Below are 13,884 nucleotides of genomic sequence, written 5' to 3' on the forward strand. Positions count from 1 at the left end.
TTCAGTTTGTGTAAGCAGAGGTTTTTTGGGTTTTTTTTTTTTGTTTTGTTTTTATAAATTTGAAGCAAGTGAAACCTACGAGTGGAGACTTGTGCCCGAGACAGGGAAGGGGTCTGAATTTTTGGTTAGGTATCCCCTCACCACGGTAAAGAATCTGCCTGCAACGCAGGAGACCTGGGTTCAATCCCGGGATCAGGAAGATCCCCTGGAGAAGAGAATGGCTATCCACTCCAGTATTCTTGCCTGGAGAATTCCAGGGACAGAAGAGCCTGGCTGGCTACGGTCCATGGGGTCGCAAAGAATCGGGTACAACTGAGACTAACACCTTCACTTTCACCAGGTATTTGCTGAGCACCTGCTATGTGCCAGGCAGTGAGCAAAGCAAAGTGCCTGCCTTCAAGGGGCTTATACATTCTGTCTCTTTTGCAATGAATCCAGACTCTGCTGTGACCGCTTTGGGCAAGTGATTTCATTCCCAAGCCTCAGTTTCCCCATCTGTGATATGGGAACAATAATACTTTCCCACACCAGGTAGGAAGCCGAACAGATGGAAAGTGGGAGACTCTAGACGGGGGGCTGGTCTTAAATTACAGGCGAGGCGTTTGCCTGGAACAAGGGTTAAAAGAGCTCCTTTTCTGCTTCAGCAGTTCACGCGCTTGAGTGATAGCTCGCTCGCTTGGGGCGTGGCCACGCTTGGAAACACCGCCGCCGCGTGACGTCACAAAGCCTGGAATCTCCGCGAGAAGTCCAACCTTGTTTTCGGTTCCCTTCCCGTACGTTTACGTTTCGAAACCCCGCCTCCCCTCTGACGTCAGCACGTCCGGCTGCCTTGGTCCATAAAAGCGCTGAGGGTAGCGTCACCTCTCCGTGAAGTTTCCGGCCTGGATGTATTTGTATGTTTCCCTGGACGATCGTACGCCTCTTTGTCGCGACAGCGCTTGCAGCAGCCGGTGACAACTTGAGTCCTCGAGCCCGACGCCGGAGGGCGAGATGAAAGCGCTGACCTCCCGAGCCGTCCGAACCTGTGATCTCTCGTGGCAACCTCAGCCGGCACTCCTGCCTCCAGGTTGACGCGCAGTCCAGAGCTGGTGAGTTGAGGGGATCGGAACACCTAGGTTCCGAGGGGTTGGGGGCTGGGACCGGACTCGTGGCCAGTTAGGAGGCGGGAGCTCAGACTTCTGAGTTCCGGTGGGTATTAAGGAAGGCCTGGGAACCTGAGGGGTTCTGGAGGGGTGGGAGGAACCCCAGGGTTCCGACTTAGGAAGCAGAAAGAATTGGAAACTTGGGAGTCCTGAGGCAGACGGAGGAGGGGTCTGGGAGCCAGACTCGTGGATCCCCAGAAAAGTAACCATCTAGGGATCGGAATTTTTGAGTTTCCAAGAAGGGGGTGGGTGACGGGGGCTGATTTGTCAGTCCTCAGGAGGTTGAGAGAAGCAAGGACTAGGACTTTCTCCCCAAGAGAAGCAAGTAGAGGACCTGCGTTTTGACTTCCTGGGACTAGGACTTATGGGTTTGAGAGCAGATGGGGCTGGGGGCTTGTTGACTAAGGGAAGGAGAGAACAGGGGACTCCTGGGTTTTGAGAGAAGAGGTGGGGAAACAAAGGTCAGAGATGGGAGTGGCTGGGATCAGAAAGGAATGTGGGGCAGGAACTCCTGCGTTGCTATTTGTGTTACTATTTCCGTTGCTATGACTCAAGGTCATCCTCTGATGCTATTCCCTTAAATGGCTTCTAAACTTGACCCCTTTTTTCCCTCCCTTTTCCCCAGCCCAGACAGATGGCTCCAAGCCAAATGCCCCATCAGCCTGCCCACTGGAGAGGTACCCACCCCTTCTTCCTCCTGTCCCCACTGATGGGCCTTCTCAGCCGGGCGTGGAGCCTCCTGAGGGGCCCAGGACCTCCAGAGCCCTGGCTAGTGGAAGCAGTAACCAAAGCAGATCAGGGAGGAGCTGGCCTGGAGGATGAAGCAAAGGCTTCTCTGGCCACCTACCATGCCCCCTGGGGCAGGCGCCCTCAAGAGGAGACCAAAGACAGTGGAGCGGCTGAGGAGGACGGAGAAGCCTCCCCGGGGACCTACCCTGACCTGGAAGCCGAGCGTTCTCTTCCCGAAGTCTGGGGACTTTCAGATGATGATGATGAAAAGTATGGTGGGGAAGAAGCAACTGGTGTCCCTGGAGAGCAGGAAGAATTTATGGATGGCCAGCCTGCTCCCCTGTTCCTCAGCCTTCTGATGAGATCTCTGCCGGACCTTCCTGGGGAGGAGGAATCTAAGGAAGAAGCGGTTACTGGAGGTAAAGAAGTGACCGCGTTCTCTTTTCCTCTGTCACACTGGGAGTGTTGCCCAGGGGAGGAGGAAGAAGAGGAGGAGGAGAATGGAGAAGCCATTAGGGTGTGCGGCCCGGTAAATGGAGCCACAGAAGGAAGAACAGAGACTGAAGCAGCCACGAAGACCTCCATGTCCCCCTCATCTGTAGGCTCCCACCTCAGGGCCTGGGAATGTTGTTTGGGAGAGGAGCCTGAGGAGGAGGAGAAGGACAAACAGGCTGAGAAAGGAGATGCTGACCCAGGGCCACACTCCACAAGTCTAGCCCAGAGGCCCTCGCTCAGGACCTGGCAGCATCCATCCAGTGTGATCACAGAGGAGGAAGAGGACAGTGATTCAGAGGAAACGGGGGCTTCCTCTTCTGTCCCAGCCACAAGTGCCTTCCTGAGCGCCTGGGTGTATCGACCAGGAGAAGACACAGAGGAGGATGATGAAGAGGAGGAGGACTGTGATTCAGAAGCAACTGAAGATGAGGGAGAAGCTGAGGCCTCCTCTTCCATCCCACCCACAAGTGCCTTCCTGAGCGCCTGGGTGTATCGACCAGGAGAAGACACAGAGGAGGAGGATGAAGAGGAGGAGGACTGTGATTCAGAAGCAACTGAAGATGAGGGAGAAGCCGAGGCCTCCTCTTCCATCCCACCCACAAGTGCCTTCCTGAGCGCCTGGGTGTATCGACCAGGAGAAGACACAGAGGAGGAGGATGAAGAGGAGGAGGACTGTGATTCAGAAGCATCTGAAGATGAGGGAAAAGGCGAGGCCTCCTCTTCCATCCCACCCACAAGTGCCTTCCTGAGCGCCTGGGTGTATCGGCCAGGAGAAGACACAGAGGAAGAGGGCTGTGATTCAGAAGCAATTGAAGATGAGGGAGAAGCCGAAGTCTCCTCTTCCATCTCTCTGACAAGTACCTTCCTTAGTGCCTGGGTGTATCAACCAGGAGAAGACACAGAGGAAGAAAACGAGTATGAGGATGAAGATGATGAATCAGGAGCAGCTGACTTGGGACCCAGCCCCTCCCTTCAGACCCAGAGTGCCCTCCTCAGGGACCAGATTTATCAGCCTGGAGAGAAAACAGACAGAGGGGAAACTGCTGAGAAGTGGGGAGAAGCTGAGCCCTGCCCCTTCCGAGTGGCCATCTATCTACCTGGAGAGAAGCCCCCGCTTCCCTGGGCTCCTCCTCGGCTGCCCCTCCGACTACAAAGACGGCTCAAGTCTGCACAAACCCCCACCAGGCATCCGGACCTTGAACCTCTCCCAAAGACCAGAAAGGTGGGTACTGAGAACTTAGATCCTTGAGGTTAGGGAGGAGAGGGCTGGGAGCTGGCACTCCGGGGTCTGGGGACCAAAGGACTGGAGGCTCCAACTCCTGGCTCCCCCGTGTTGCAGAGGGTTGCATGTGAGCTCCATTGGGAGGGCTGTGTTCACGTTAATGCAATCCTTTGCAAGAGGCTGGCCCCTGTGGGAAGAAGGAGCCTCTGAGCTCATGTCAACCCCAGGGCCCCACCTCTACCTTCAGTGAGTCAGCTGGGGAATCCCTTGGCAGGCAAGATAACAAGCCAGATGACAAGCGTTGTTGTGCAACTCATTTTTCTTTTGTTTCTCTTTCTCCCCACCTCCCCACCTGCTGTCCTTTGTATCTTGTGTGTGTATGTGTGTGTCTCCCCATGTCTGTGCCCGTCCATCTCCAGGTGCGCTTCTCTGAGAAGGTCTCCGTCCATCCCCTGGTTGTCTGGGCAGGACCGGCCCAGGCCGCCCGCAGAGGCCCCTGGGAGCAATTCGCCCGGGATCGAAGCCGCTTCGCCCGACGTATCGCCCAGGTCCAAGAGGAGCTGGGTCCCTACCTCACCCCTGCTGCCCGGGCCAGGGCCTGGGCACGTCTCGGGAACCCTCCCACTTCCCTGGCCACCGTCCCTGCCACTACCCGGACCTCACCGATGTCCCCCATCCAGGCCACGCCCTTGAGCCATGCTCTGGCCCCTCCCTCCCCTACATGTGTGTCTCCTAGCCTAGACCTCAGTGGGAGGCGTGGCTAATGTGCAGTAGTTTTTGTGTTAACTATTTATTTATTTGAATGTTAGTTTACATAATGAATAAAGCTTTTTGTACTAAGCGTCTCTGTGTGTGTCTGAACTGACAGCATCCACTACTCCTCAGTCCCCAAGACAGTTGAGGGGGGATACATAAAGGCCACACGTCCATGGAGGATAAACTACATTTCCCATCATCCCTTGAATCTGCCTCTTCCCATCCTGAGGCTTCTTTTGAACTAAAGACTGGTGGGTTTTGTCGGGGTGTTTTTTTTTTTTTTTTTTTTGCTTCTGCCTACCTTTTATTAAACCTAGGACAGTTTTCTCCCCAAAGGGTCTGGGAGCTGAACTCACTAATTCCTAAAAAAGGGTTAAGCTCCAGTTTTCTGTGTGCTCCTGAAATAGACTTATCCTCCCTACTGGCAGATGTGGTGAGTTCCCCAAGGCTTTTACACTTATAAATGTATCTGATTTCACATTTATAAATCCTATGTCCATAAACTGTTTCCTTACCTGTAAAATGCGGCTAACAACTGCGCATCTTATGAGTTTATAAGATCCCCAAATAAGTCATAATTAAAACAATGTTAAATAACATGTTAAGTGTTGGCTACTACTGTAACTATTCTTTCACCCACACATGCATGTCTTCAATTACCCATCCTACTTACTGCTCCAACTTAAACTGCTCAGCAGTTCAAACAAGAGTGCTCCAAATGTCCTGCACCTGGTCCAGCCTCATACCCTGCCCCTCCCCACTGGTTCCCCAGGCTGATGCTACACCACCCTTTCATTCGGAAAACCACCAACCTCCCTCCCACCTTTGTATGAGCTACTGCCTGATGTGCCCGTCCCTGACCTCTCTGGCTCAGCTAGTTCCTTGTGGTTATTCAAATGTAGCATAAAAGTATATATATTTTAGAGCTGCCTTGCTCTGACCCAGCCCTTATATTTTCCTCCTTTATAGTAGGCGAGCCTTTTAAAAAGACCCATCCCCCATGATCGGACTATGATTTCAGGACAGCAAGTGTTGCCCAACAGCCCACTCCCTAGAGCACAGAACGGGGCGCCCAGGCGCCATCTAGTAAGTATTGGTTATTAGTAAATTCATGTAAAAGAAGGCAAGTTGAGGCCCTTTCTTTAAGTGAGCAGGCACAGAAGCTGATTAGAGTTATTTATTGAATTTACTCACATGCCAGCTTCCCATCGAAACTGGACAAGCAGATGGCAAAGGCTTGGAGTGGGCAAAGTGGGAAGCGGAAGTCCATGGTGAACGTGTCTGGGGCTATACGACCAAACTGGAGCACGAGGTAGTCCGCTGAAGAGGAAGTCAGGAACTGAGGCTGTGTTAGTTCCCTGCCGCGGGCCTCTGAGCCGCGAGAACTACGACTCCCGAGAGGCTGTGCGGCGCCCTTATTCCGCCCAGAATCCCGGAAGCGTGTTTACCTGGCCCTCTGCCGAGTAAACTACACTTCCCAATAGGCTTTGCAATAGCGTGGAGACTGCCCTCCCTACAAAAACGCTCAAGTGCTAATGGGAGAAGTATTTCTCCTCCTGCCCCCTTGCCAAGGTAAATAGGTTCCTAGCAGCTCACGGTCATCCGGATAAACGATCTGGAAGTTCTTGACCGAGGCCCGCGTGACCCGACCATGAAAATTGAGCACGTAGGCGCCGCTCTTGTCGTTCCACGATGGGGGTTTATTTCGCAGCAGGACCAGGCCCTGCCTGGCTCCCCGTTGGAGGCGACTCAGGAGCGATTCTTGTTCCTAAAGAGTAAAGTAGGGGGCGTGGTTAGCCAACTACCAACCAGCTCTTTTCCTCCGAACGCAGAATTTTGAGTCCCTAGTTTTCCCTTCCTAAAGCATATAAATCTGACAAAATCCTCCCGGCTTATGTGACCTTATGTAACCCATCGGCCCCCTCTCCTCTTAGCATCTATGGCCGGTCCCCCAGACCTTCCTCCTCCACTGACCCAGAGATTCTCAAGTTTGGTGGACTCACATTTTGTGGCTGGACACACATTCTCTGGTTCTGGGCGTTGATTTCCGGAATAACAACATTCATTTTCCGGGGCCCTCGGAATCCCAAGACGTTGGTCTCCTGAGGGTGGTATGCTCCATTTGGCCTGCTTCTTTCTCCCTCCCCACCGTTCTACTCCTCTCTCTCATCTCCCCGAACACTCACATAACATACAGCCGCCAGCTCCTCCCTGATCCGAGCAGTCTCCGGAAAAAAATGTTTCCTTTCCGGATTCACCCCATTGTCGAAGATGCTGAACTTGGTGCCCAAGACATTAGATCTGCTCCAGAAGGGAAGTGGTCAGAATAAAAACAATAATTATTCCTGTTTTGCCGTACATTAACTGCTTTCCTATGTCATCTCATCAAGTCTTTCGATACATCCTCTTATGTAAGACTCATGTTCCATGTACCAGTCCCAGGTCCCTCTCTTCCTTTGGGGAGGATTTTTAGGCTCCTGCCTTGAGGCTTTAGCAACACTCTTCCTCTAAGACAGAACTCACATATACCAACCCTCTTCTGTCACAGGAACTTAGGAATCCCAGCTCGCTGCCGCTCAAGAAATCAAATGTCTTTAATGCCAGTCATGCCTCCGAAGTCTTCAGTTCTATCCCCAACCACCCTGGAGTTTTAACTTGAAGGACTACATAACCCATCAGTCCCTAAGAGAAAAAGTTCTAGAGCAGGTGGAACTTGTACCCTTGGACCGCTGGGAAGTGTAGTTCAATCATCCCCTTCCTCCCACCCCCTTGCCACCTGTTTAGCACACACATCAGGACTCTGCCCACCTGACTTTGCCTACAAAATTGTCCCCATCCCGAGACAGGTCTGTAGGGTCCAGAGAGATGAGGTAATTAGAGGTTGTGCTCCTTTTCCTCTTGCGCCCCGCCAGAAGGAAGTGCTGTGGATGTGATAAATAGCCCATTAGAATCGACTTCTGATATTTGGCTAGAGCTAGGGGTCCAAAGACCGGGGCTTCCCTGGTGGCAGTGGTGCTAGTGGTAAAGAAGCGACCTGCCAATGCAGGAGACCTTAGAGATGCGGGTTCGATCCCTGGATCAGGAAGATCCCTTGGAGGAGGTATGGCAACCCACTCCAATATTCTTGCCTGGAGAATCCTATGGACAGAGGAGCCTGGTGGGCTACTATCCATAGGGTCACAGAGTCGAAAAGGATTGAAGCGACTTAGCGTGTACACAGGGGTCCAAAAACAAGGAAATACCATGTCCCAAGACAGAGGAAAGGGTTATAGAGCAATAAGTGTCCTAAGGCTTGCTGGAGAGAAAAGGTAATCAGTCCTGAACATTCACTGAAAGGACTGATGCTGAAGCTGAAAGTCTTAATACTTTGACCATCAAATGCAAAGGTCTTCTTCATTGGAAAAGACCCTGATGCTTGGAAAGACTGAAGGCGGGAGAAGGGGATGACAGAGGATGAGATGGTTGGATGGCATCATGACTCAGTGGACATGAGTCTGAGTAAGCTCTGGGAGTTGGTAGACAGGGAAGTCTGCCATGCTGAAGTCCATGGGGTCACGGAGTCGAAAATGACTGAGCAACTGAACTGAGGCTTGCTGGTAGATGCAGGAAGTCAGCTGGGTCCCGAAAAGGGAGCCTCATTTCACATCTTAATATCTCCCCCTACTCCTTCGGATATTGGGCCCAGGGCTGAGGGAAAGCCAAGGCAGGGGGCGAACTTGCCTGGCAGGCAGGGCCTGGCTTTAGAATAGGGAAGGGCCTCACTTGGAACATTACAGCAGGACTTTAGTGTTTCATCTGTGAAAACCCGGTCTGGCACTGAGTAGGGGAAAAGTCTCTTTCTGGGGGAGAATGAATAATTGAGAGGCGGTCACACGTGAGACAGAAATGACCTGAGAGGGGCATAGCTTGGCTATCAATGGAAAATCCACGAAGGGAGAAGCTTAGCTCCTGAGAGGGGCTGGGACTGTCTCAGGATTGGGTGGGACTAGGGCCTAGATTTGGATCAAGTGAGAAGTGAAAGTCGCTCAGCCGTGTCCAACTCTGCGACCCCATGGACTATACAGTCCATGGAATTCTCCAGGCCAGAATACTGGAGCGGGTAGCCGTTCCCTTCTCCAGGGGATCTTCCCGACCCAGGAATCCAACCGGGGTTTCCTGCATTGCAGGCGGATCCTTTACCAGCTTAGCTACCAGGGAAGCCCCAACAAAAGGTGGCCAATACCTGGAGGGTCTGTAAGGGGTGGGGTTTGGGACTCTGAGGGGGCGTGGCCTACCTGTGAGCAAGGCCAGCTCTATTTGAAAGTGGACAACCCTGGGTTATGGGATGGGGAGGGCCTATGCCACTGGGCTCTGAGTATAAAGGAGCCCAGTTATCTGAAGGGCAGGGCCTGGCGTTGGAGCTGATTAGTCCTAGCTCAATGAAGAGCAAGGCCTCGATTCGCCTAAGTCAGTCTTGACCTCACTCAGACCCTGCGAGGTGGGACTTGTTTCCAAGCTGTCAGACCACACCTTCCGGCCGTCGGCCGCCTCCAGGTAGAGATAGTAGAAAGGGAACATGCCCTTGTCTACACCGCTCTTGTCGCGGCTGATGCAACACTGCACCATGTGACCGCGCATCGCTGGCCGCAGCACATATGCTTTCATGTCTTCGCCCAGCCGAGGGCCTGGGGCGCAGGGAGGCGTGTGGGGCGAGCTCCCCACATCGCCGCTGCCCACACCGCGTGCGCCCTCGGACACCACTTCGACGCTCGTCTCTGGGGATTTCCTCATGGTAAACTCCGGCTCCTCTTTCTTCTCTTCCAGGTCTTCACCCTGGCCCACGCACCAAATTCAAGTTGAGAGAGAGCAGACTCGCCCTCCTCAGCCGGCTCACCCTCCCCCGCTCGCCGCTATGCCAACTAGTGATTGGCCATCCCAGCTCAGGGTTCCGCTGTCTCTCGACCAAGTTTCTGTCTATTGGTCAAATATCTCAGCTGCCTGCTGATTGGCCAGTACGGTTCAATGCCCAAGATCAAACCCCAAGATCGCTTCATTTGTTGATTGGCCAGTAACATTAGCCACACCCATTTCACCTACCGATTGGAGAATCCTGTTGAAAGCACTGCCCATTCCTTTAATACCCGTGTTCACAGGGTCTATATATTAACATATAATACCGCCCAGATCTTCTCAACTGAAACTATCTCGATTTCATTCATACCAAAATGAGTGCCACCTGGCCCTTTCCTATCACTATTTCACCCTCTCCAAAGCTCACTGCCTTTTGGTGGGCTGGGTTTTAAGGCATATGCTCACATCAGTTCTGATCCTCTAGGTTGAAAATAAATGGTACACACAAAGAACTTCCGCTAGCCCAAACATAACAGGTTCCACCCACCAGTAAAAAGGGCCCTTGATTGGGCTGCAGAATTTTAGCGCCCCGAGAGCCTGAGACTAGCCCTCCTCCTCCTATATCCTTATTGGCTGTGCCACCTCCCACCTTGTTGGAGGCCAAGTCTCCAAGGCCACCGTCACCATCCATTCCAGGGCTTGATCTGGCACTGGGCAGTTCGTATTCATTTCCAACATCCTGTAATTTGCTCTCGTCCTCAGCACTGGCGCCTAAGGATTAGAAAAAGCCCTGAAAAGACTGAACTCAGGACACCTGGATCCCAGGAGCTTGGGACAAGGTCATCAGTGCCGGCTGGAGAAGATCAGAACTCCCAGGTTTCCGACTCCTACCTATTTATCATCAACTTCACTTGCCAGATCCTCCTCCTCCCCTATGTGCACAGGAGTCTATACAAGTTGAGAAGTCTGTGACTGCCCTGGATCTAAGGACAGGGAGGGATTAGAGTCCTCTCTTCCCTTTGTCCCAGAGAGAGCATCCGGGAGACTGGGGAACTAAAATGGGAGGAGGGAGCAAATTTGGGGTTATAACCCAGAGTCCTGTTATTGAAATCACTGGTCAAGTCATGAGAATAAAAGGAAATGTCCCTGCCATTGAATATTATAAAGAAAAAGGAATGAAATACTGATAATGCTACAAAATAAACATTGAAGCAAGCAAAAGAAGCCAATCACAAGAGATTATATACTGTATTATTCTATATATGAAGTCTCTAAAGAGACACAAATTAAATTAGTAGTTTCTTAGGTCTGGGAGAAACGGGGGGTGGGGCAGTGACTGATAAAATGTATAGGGTTTTCTTTTGTGGGTAATGATAATTAATAGTCTAGACTTCATTATGGTGTGTGTTGCACATCTCGGTAAATACACTGAAAACCATGGAATTGTAAATTTTTAAATGAGTGAATTGGTATAATATGTGAAATATATCTCAACAGAGCTATTACAGAAAAGGGGGAGGAAGTGCCACATGGACCAGTGGACCAGATTTCACTCGGTGTCGCAGAAATTACCAGATCGTTGGTGGGCTGGCCAACCTTTGCGCGACAGAAGAGTCCCCGGAGGCTCTTCACAAGGAGGCGGCGAGGCAGGAACATCCTCCACGGAGACTTCCTCCAACTCCAGATCAGAGCTGCCTGGTAGTCAAGAAAGGGAGGAGAACTGGAGACGGGGATTTCTGAATACCAGGGAAGGAAGAGGGCTGGAGATGCAGATTCCTGGGTATTGGAGGAGAAGGTTCATGACCTGGACTCCTTGCGGTGAAGCATATCCGGGCCCGCGGGGGTCCTTTGGAGACAGCAATGACTGAGTGGTTCTAGACTCCTGAGTTCTAGGGGGAGTGGAGTTCCGGGGTATCAACCGCCCAAGGATTTGAGATTACCTGCTTCTGTCGGCAGTAACAGACGGTCACGCTCGCCACTGCCATCTCCACCGCAGCTCACGGTGCCCAGGATACCGTGGGATTCAGTGCACAAATGCGCCTCTGGCACATTCTCCTGAAGGAAAGGATTCCTGGGGCCTGGGAGGGGGTCTGGGAGAAGGTGTGGCGAGGCCCATTAACACGAAGCACAAAATCCTGGTCCTCTGAGAAGATCCGCCTCCTCGCTGGTCTCCCAAACCTCGTCCCTGATTGACTGCCCAAACCCTCGAGACCAACTCAGAACCCGAACCCCAAGACTCAAAAAAGCACAGCCCCACCACTAAACTGTCGCGATTCCGTGTGTAAACAATCCCACGCGGACTCTCCAATAAATCGGCTTTAAATTACCCAGGCCTGGCCCCGGGGCTTTGCCTACTTCAGCCCTCCGGTTTCTTCGGAGCTGCGTCCCGTCGCTTTTCCAGGCACCTCCCCCAACTCTTCCAAGCCCACGAGTTCCACGACTCCTTAGACCCGGTCCTCACCCGCACTCTCTGGGCGGTCCTCGGCTCTCCCAGGCTCCACCCTAGCCGAATCCAAGAACTCTTTCGGGGCCCGCCTCTACTAGCACCATACCGTGTACTCCCGGAACTCTCACAGGCCCCGCCCACGGATCATCAGGCCCCGCCCCCGCGCTCTAACAAAGCGCCGCCACCCTCCACGAGCTCCGCCAGGCTCCTCCCCTCTAGGCCCTTTAGGCTCCCCCCCCCCCCACACACACACACACACTCCCACAGGCCCCTCCCTCCAGCCTGAGCTCCTGCGGGACTCGGGGCACCGTTCCTCACCGGTGGCAGCCGAGAAGCGCTCCTCCCGCCGCCTCGGTCTCCGCGGCCGCACTGAAGCGTCAGGATTGGCCTGAACCATGAGGGGCTCTTGGCGCTTCCGTCGCTGCTTCTTCTCAAACAGAAGCCACTGCAGGAGCGGGAAAGAGGTGGGGTGGGGGTCTAGGAACCGAACTGGAAGACAGGGGTGAAAGGGGGCCTGCGGCAAGGGGAGTCCTTGCATAGGTGGGAGAGTTCCAGGCCTTCAGTCTCTCAGCAACTCCTTCCATAGAACCCTGAGTCCTGGCATCCAGGCCCCTCCTCCCGAAGGACCTAGGAGTCCTAAGGACCCAGAACCCTTGTTCCTTAGAAATTTTGGAGACTCGTCACCAAGATTTGCTTCCCGAGGATTCCTAATTCCTGTTTTCTCGTTTCCCAATTGCAAAACTTGAGACTCCGAGAGAGCCAATGAGGACCAGGAGTCCCAGAGCAAGTCCTGGGGGTGGGACTCCTGAGGGGGTATGGAAGATAGAAGGGGAGGGTTGGCAGGATTCCTGGGCACAGTACCTGCTGTTCCAGCTTCTGCAGTCTCATAGCGGCAAGCTCATCTCCCAGGGCCCTGAGAGAGGTGCAGGCTCGTAGTGACAGCAAGCAGGGCACCCCCGTTGCCCAAGAGCCCTTCCCCTTCTTCCCGCTGCCCAACTTAGGGTTCTGAACACTTGTGAGGTCACAGAAGAGATAGAACCTGAGTCTGCTCCGCCAGTGCTGAAGTTCTTTCACCCTGCACTGGCCTATCTAGAGTCCAGGGGTCAGAGATCTCAAAGCCCCCAGCCCTTCCTCTTTCAGACTCAGGGGTCCTCATCTGTAGCTCCCTCCTGTTAGGTAGGTAGGACCCAGAAGTCCAGGCCCCCAGCCCCTCCCTTCAAGGCACACAAGAAGAGCTGCTGAGCAGGTGTGGGCATAATCAAAGCGCCCCCTTGTCCCCTCCATCTCTACCCTTGCCCATCCCATTTCCCCCACTCACTCTTTCTTCCATGTATCACTTTTCCGAGACATTCTGGAGAAGCAAAACAAGGAGTCAGGAACCAGACCCAACATCCCAATAGGTGCTGCCCTCCAACACCTGATCTTAAGCTTGGGATTTTCTCCTGGACCCAGGCAGCCCAAATTCCAGTGTCAGTACTTGTTAGGGACCCTGAAGCCTGTTTCCAGCTTTCACCACTATCAGGAGCCCAGAAGTCCAGCTTGCTCTTCCCCTAATACCTAACTCTCTCCTTCACCCAGACATGAGAACTCAGGACTCTGGACCCCAAACACCCCATCCCCAGTGATCCCAGACCCCCAGTACCCACCTGCCTGGGATCCTGGAGACCTCTCCTGCTCTCTTGCCTGGAGAGGCTTTTCACATTCACACCTCAATTCCTTGCCTGTCTGGCCAATTTCTAAACATAACTGACCCCCTCTTTGGAAATCAGGGACATAATCTCTGGGTCTCTGGGAAGTAAGCAGGGGAGAAAAGAGGGCTCAGAGGGAGGGCAGGAGATTCCCTTGGAACCTGCCCTAATCCCCCTCCCTTCTGACCCCACCCCACGCTCCACTTCCAACAAAGCAATGACCTTTGGCCTCTGCTGCAGCCTGGCAACCCTGCTCCAGGGGTTCTAAATTGGAAGAACGTACAAGTGTTCCTTAAAGGGACCTGCGAGGGGCCTCGTCGCAAGCTCTCTTCTCTCTTACATAAGAAACTTATAATGTGACCTGTGCCAACTACTATCGATCTGTAATTTACAGCCACGTCCAGGCGAGAAAATAAATCAGAAAACTACAACTCCCATGAGCCAAAGAGGCCAAGATGCCCGCGGAAGTAGACTCATTATTGCCCCGGTCCGAGAGGGAGTTGTAGTTCTCTTTGAAAGTCTCCATCCTTTCTCCTAAAAAGCAGGATATGTGGCGTCAAAAGGTAGGGCTTCCAA

At 53.0% G+C, this 13,884-nt stretch overlaps 2 protein-coding genes across 7 annotated transcripts in view; one reads left to right on the top strand and one right to left on the bottom strand.

The window, feature by feature from the left end:
* Nucleotides 1-834: 834 nt before the first annotated feature.
* PPP1R15A (protein phosphatase 1 regulatory subunit 15A) lies at nucleotides 835-4,429 on the top strand. The gene is made up of 3 exons (XM_061139775.1): nucleotides 835-1,088; nucleotides 1,768-3,588; nucleotides 4,008-4,429. The coding sequence occupies exons 2-3, from the start codon at nucleotides 1,777-1,779 to the stop codon at nucleotides 4,350-4,352; spliced, it is 2,157 nt and encodes a 718-aa protein (XP_060995758.1). The 5' UTR covers nucleotides 835-1,088; nucleotides 1,768-1,776; the 3' UTR covers nucleotides 4,353-4,429.
* Nucleotides 4,430-5,508: 1,079 nt separating this feature from the next.
* Nucleotides 5,509-13,884, bottom strand: part of TULP2 (TUB like protein 2) — a 62,323-nt gene continuing 53,947 nt past the window's right edge. For 2 of the 6 annotated variants that reach the window (XM_061139783.1, XM_061139782.1), the window contains 12 exons: nucleotides 12,939-12,971; nucleotides 12,482-12,533; nucleotides 11,939-12,065; nucleotides 11,115-11,264; nucleotides 10,747-10,869; nucleotides 9,824-9,945; nucleotides 8,854-9,156; nucleotides 7,153-7,265; nucleotides 6,531-6,645; nucleotides 6,348-6,446; nucleotides 5,941-6,112; nucleotides 5,509-5,664 (listed from right to left, as the gene is read on the bottom strand). In XM_061139783.1, coding sequence (XP_060995766.1) covers nucleotides 5,531-5,664; nucleotides 5,941-6,112; nucleotides 6,348-6,446; nucleotides 6,531-6,645; nucleotides 7,153-7,265; nucleotides 8,854-9,156; nucleotides 9,824-9,945; nucleotides 10,747-10,869; nucleotides 11,115-11,264; nucleotides 11,939-12,065; nucleotides 12,482-12,533; nucleotides 12,939-12,970 — 1,542 coding nt within the window. In that variant the 5' untranslated portion in view covers nucleotide 12,971 and the 3' untranslated portion in view covers nucleotides 5,509-5,530. Of the gene's footprint in view, nucleotides 5,665-5,940; nucleotides 6,113-6,347; nucleotides 6,447-6,530; nucleotides 6,646-7,152; nucleotides 7,266-8,853; nucleotides 9,157-9,823; nucleotides 9,946-10,746; nucleotides 10,870-11,114; nucleotides 11,265-11,938; nucleotides 12,066-12,481; nucleotides 12,534-12,938; nucleotides 12,972-13,266; nucleotides 13,502-13,884 lie in introns of those variants that run through there. The other 4 variants (XM_061139786.1, XM_061139785.1, XM_061139781.1 and 1 more) reach the window with 4 other exon arrangements.

This window comes from Dama dama, chromosome 4 (assembly GCF_033118175.1).
Source record: "Dama dama isolate Ldn47 chromosome 4, ASM3311817v1, whole genome shotgun sequence".
In the NCBI taxonomy this organism is placed as follows: Eukaryota; Metazoa; Chordata; class Mammalia; order Artiodactyla; family Cervidae; genus Dama; species Dama dama.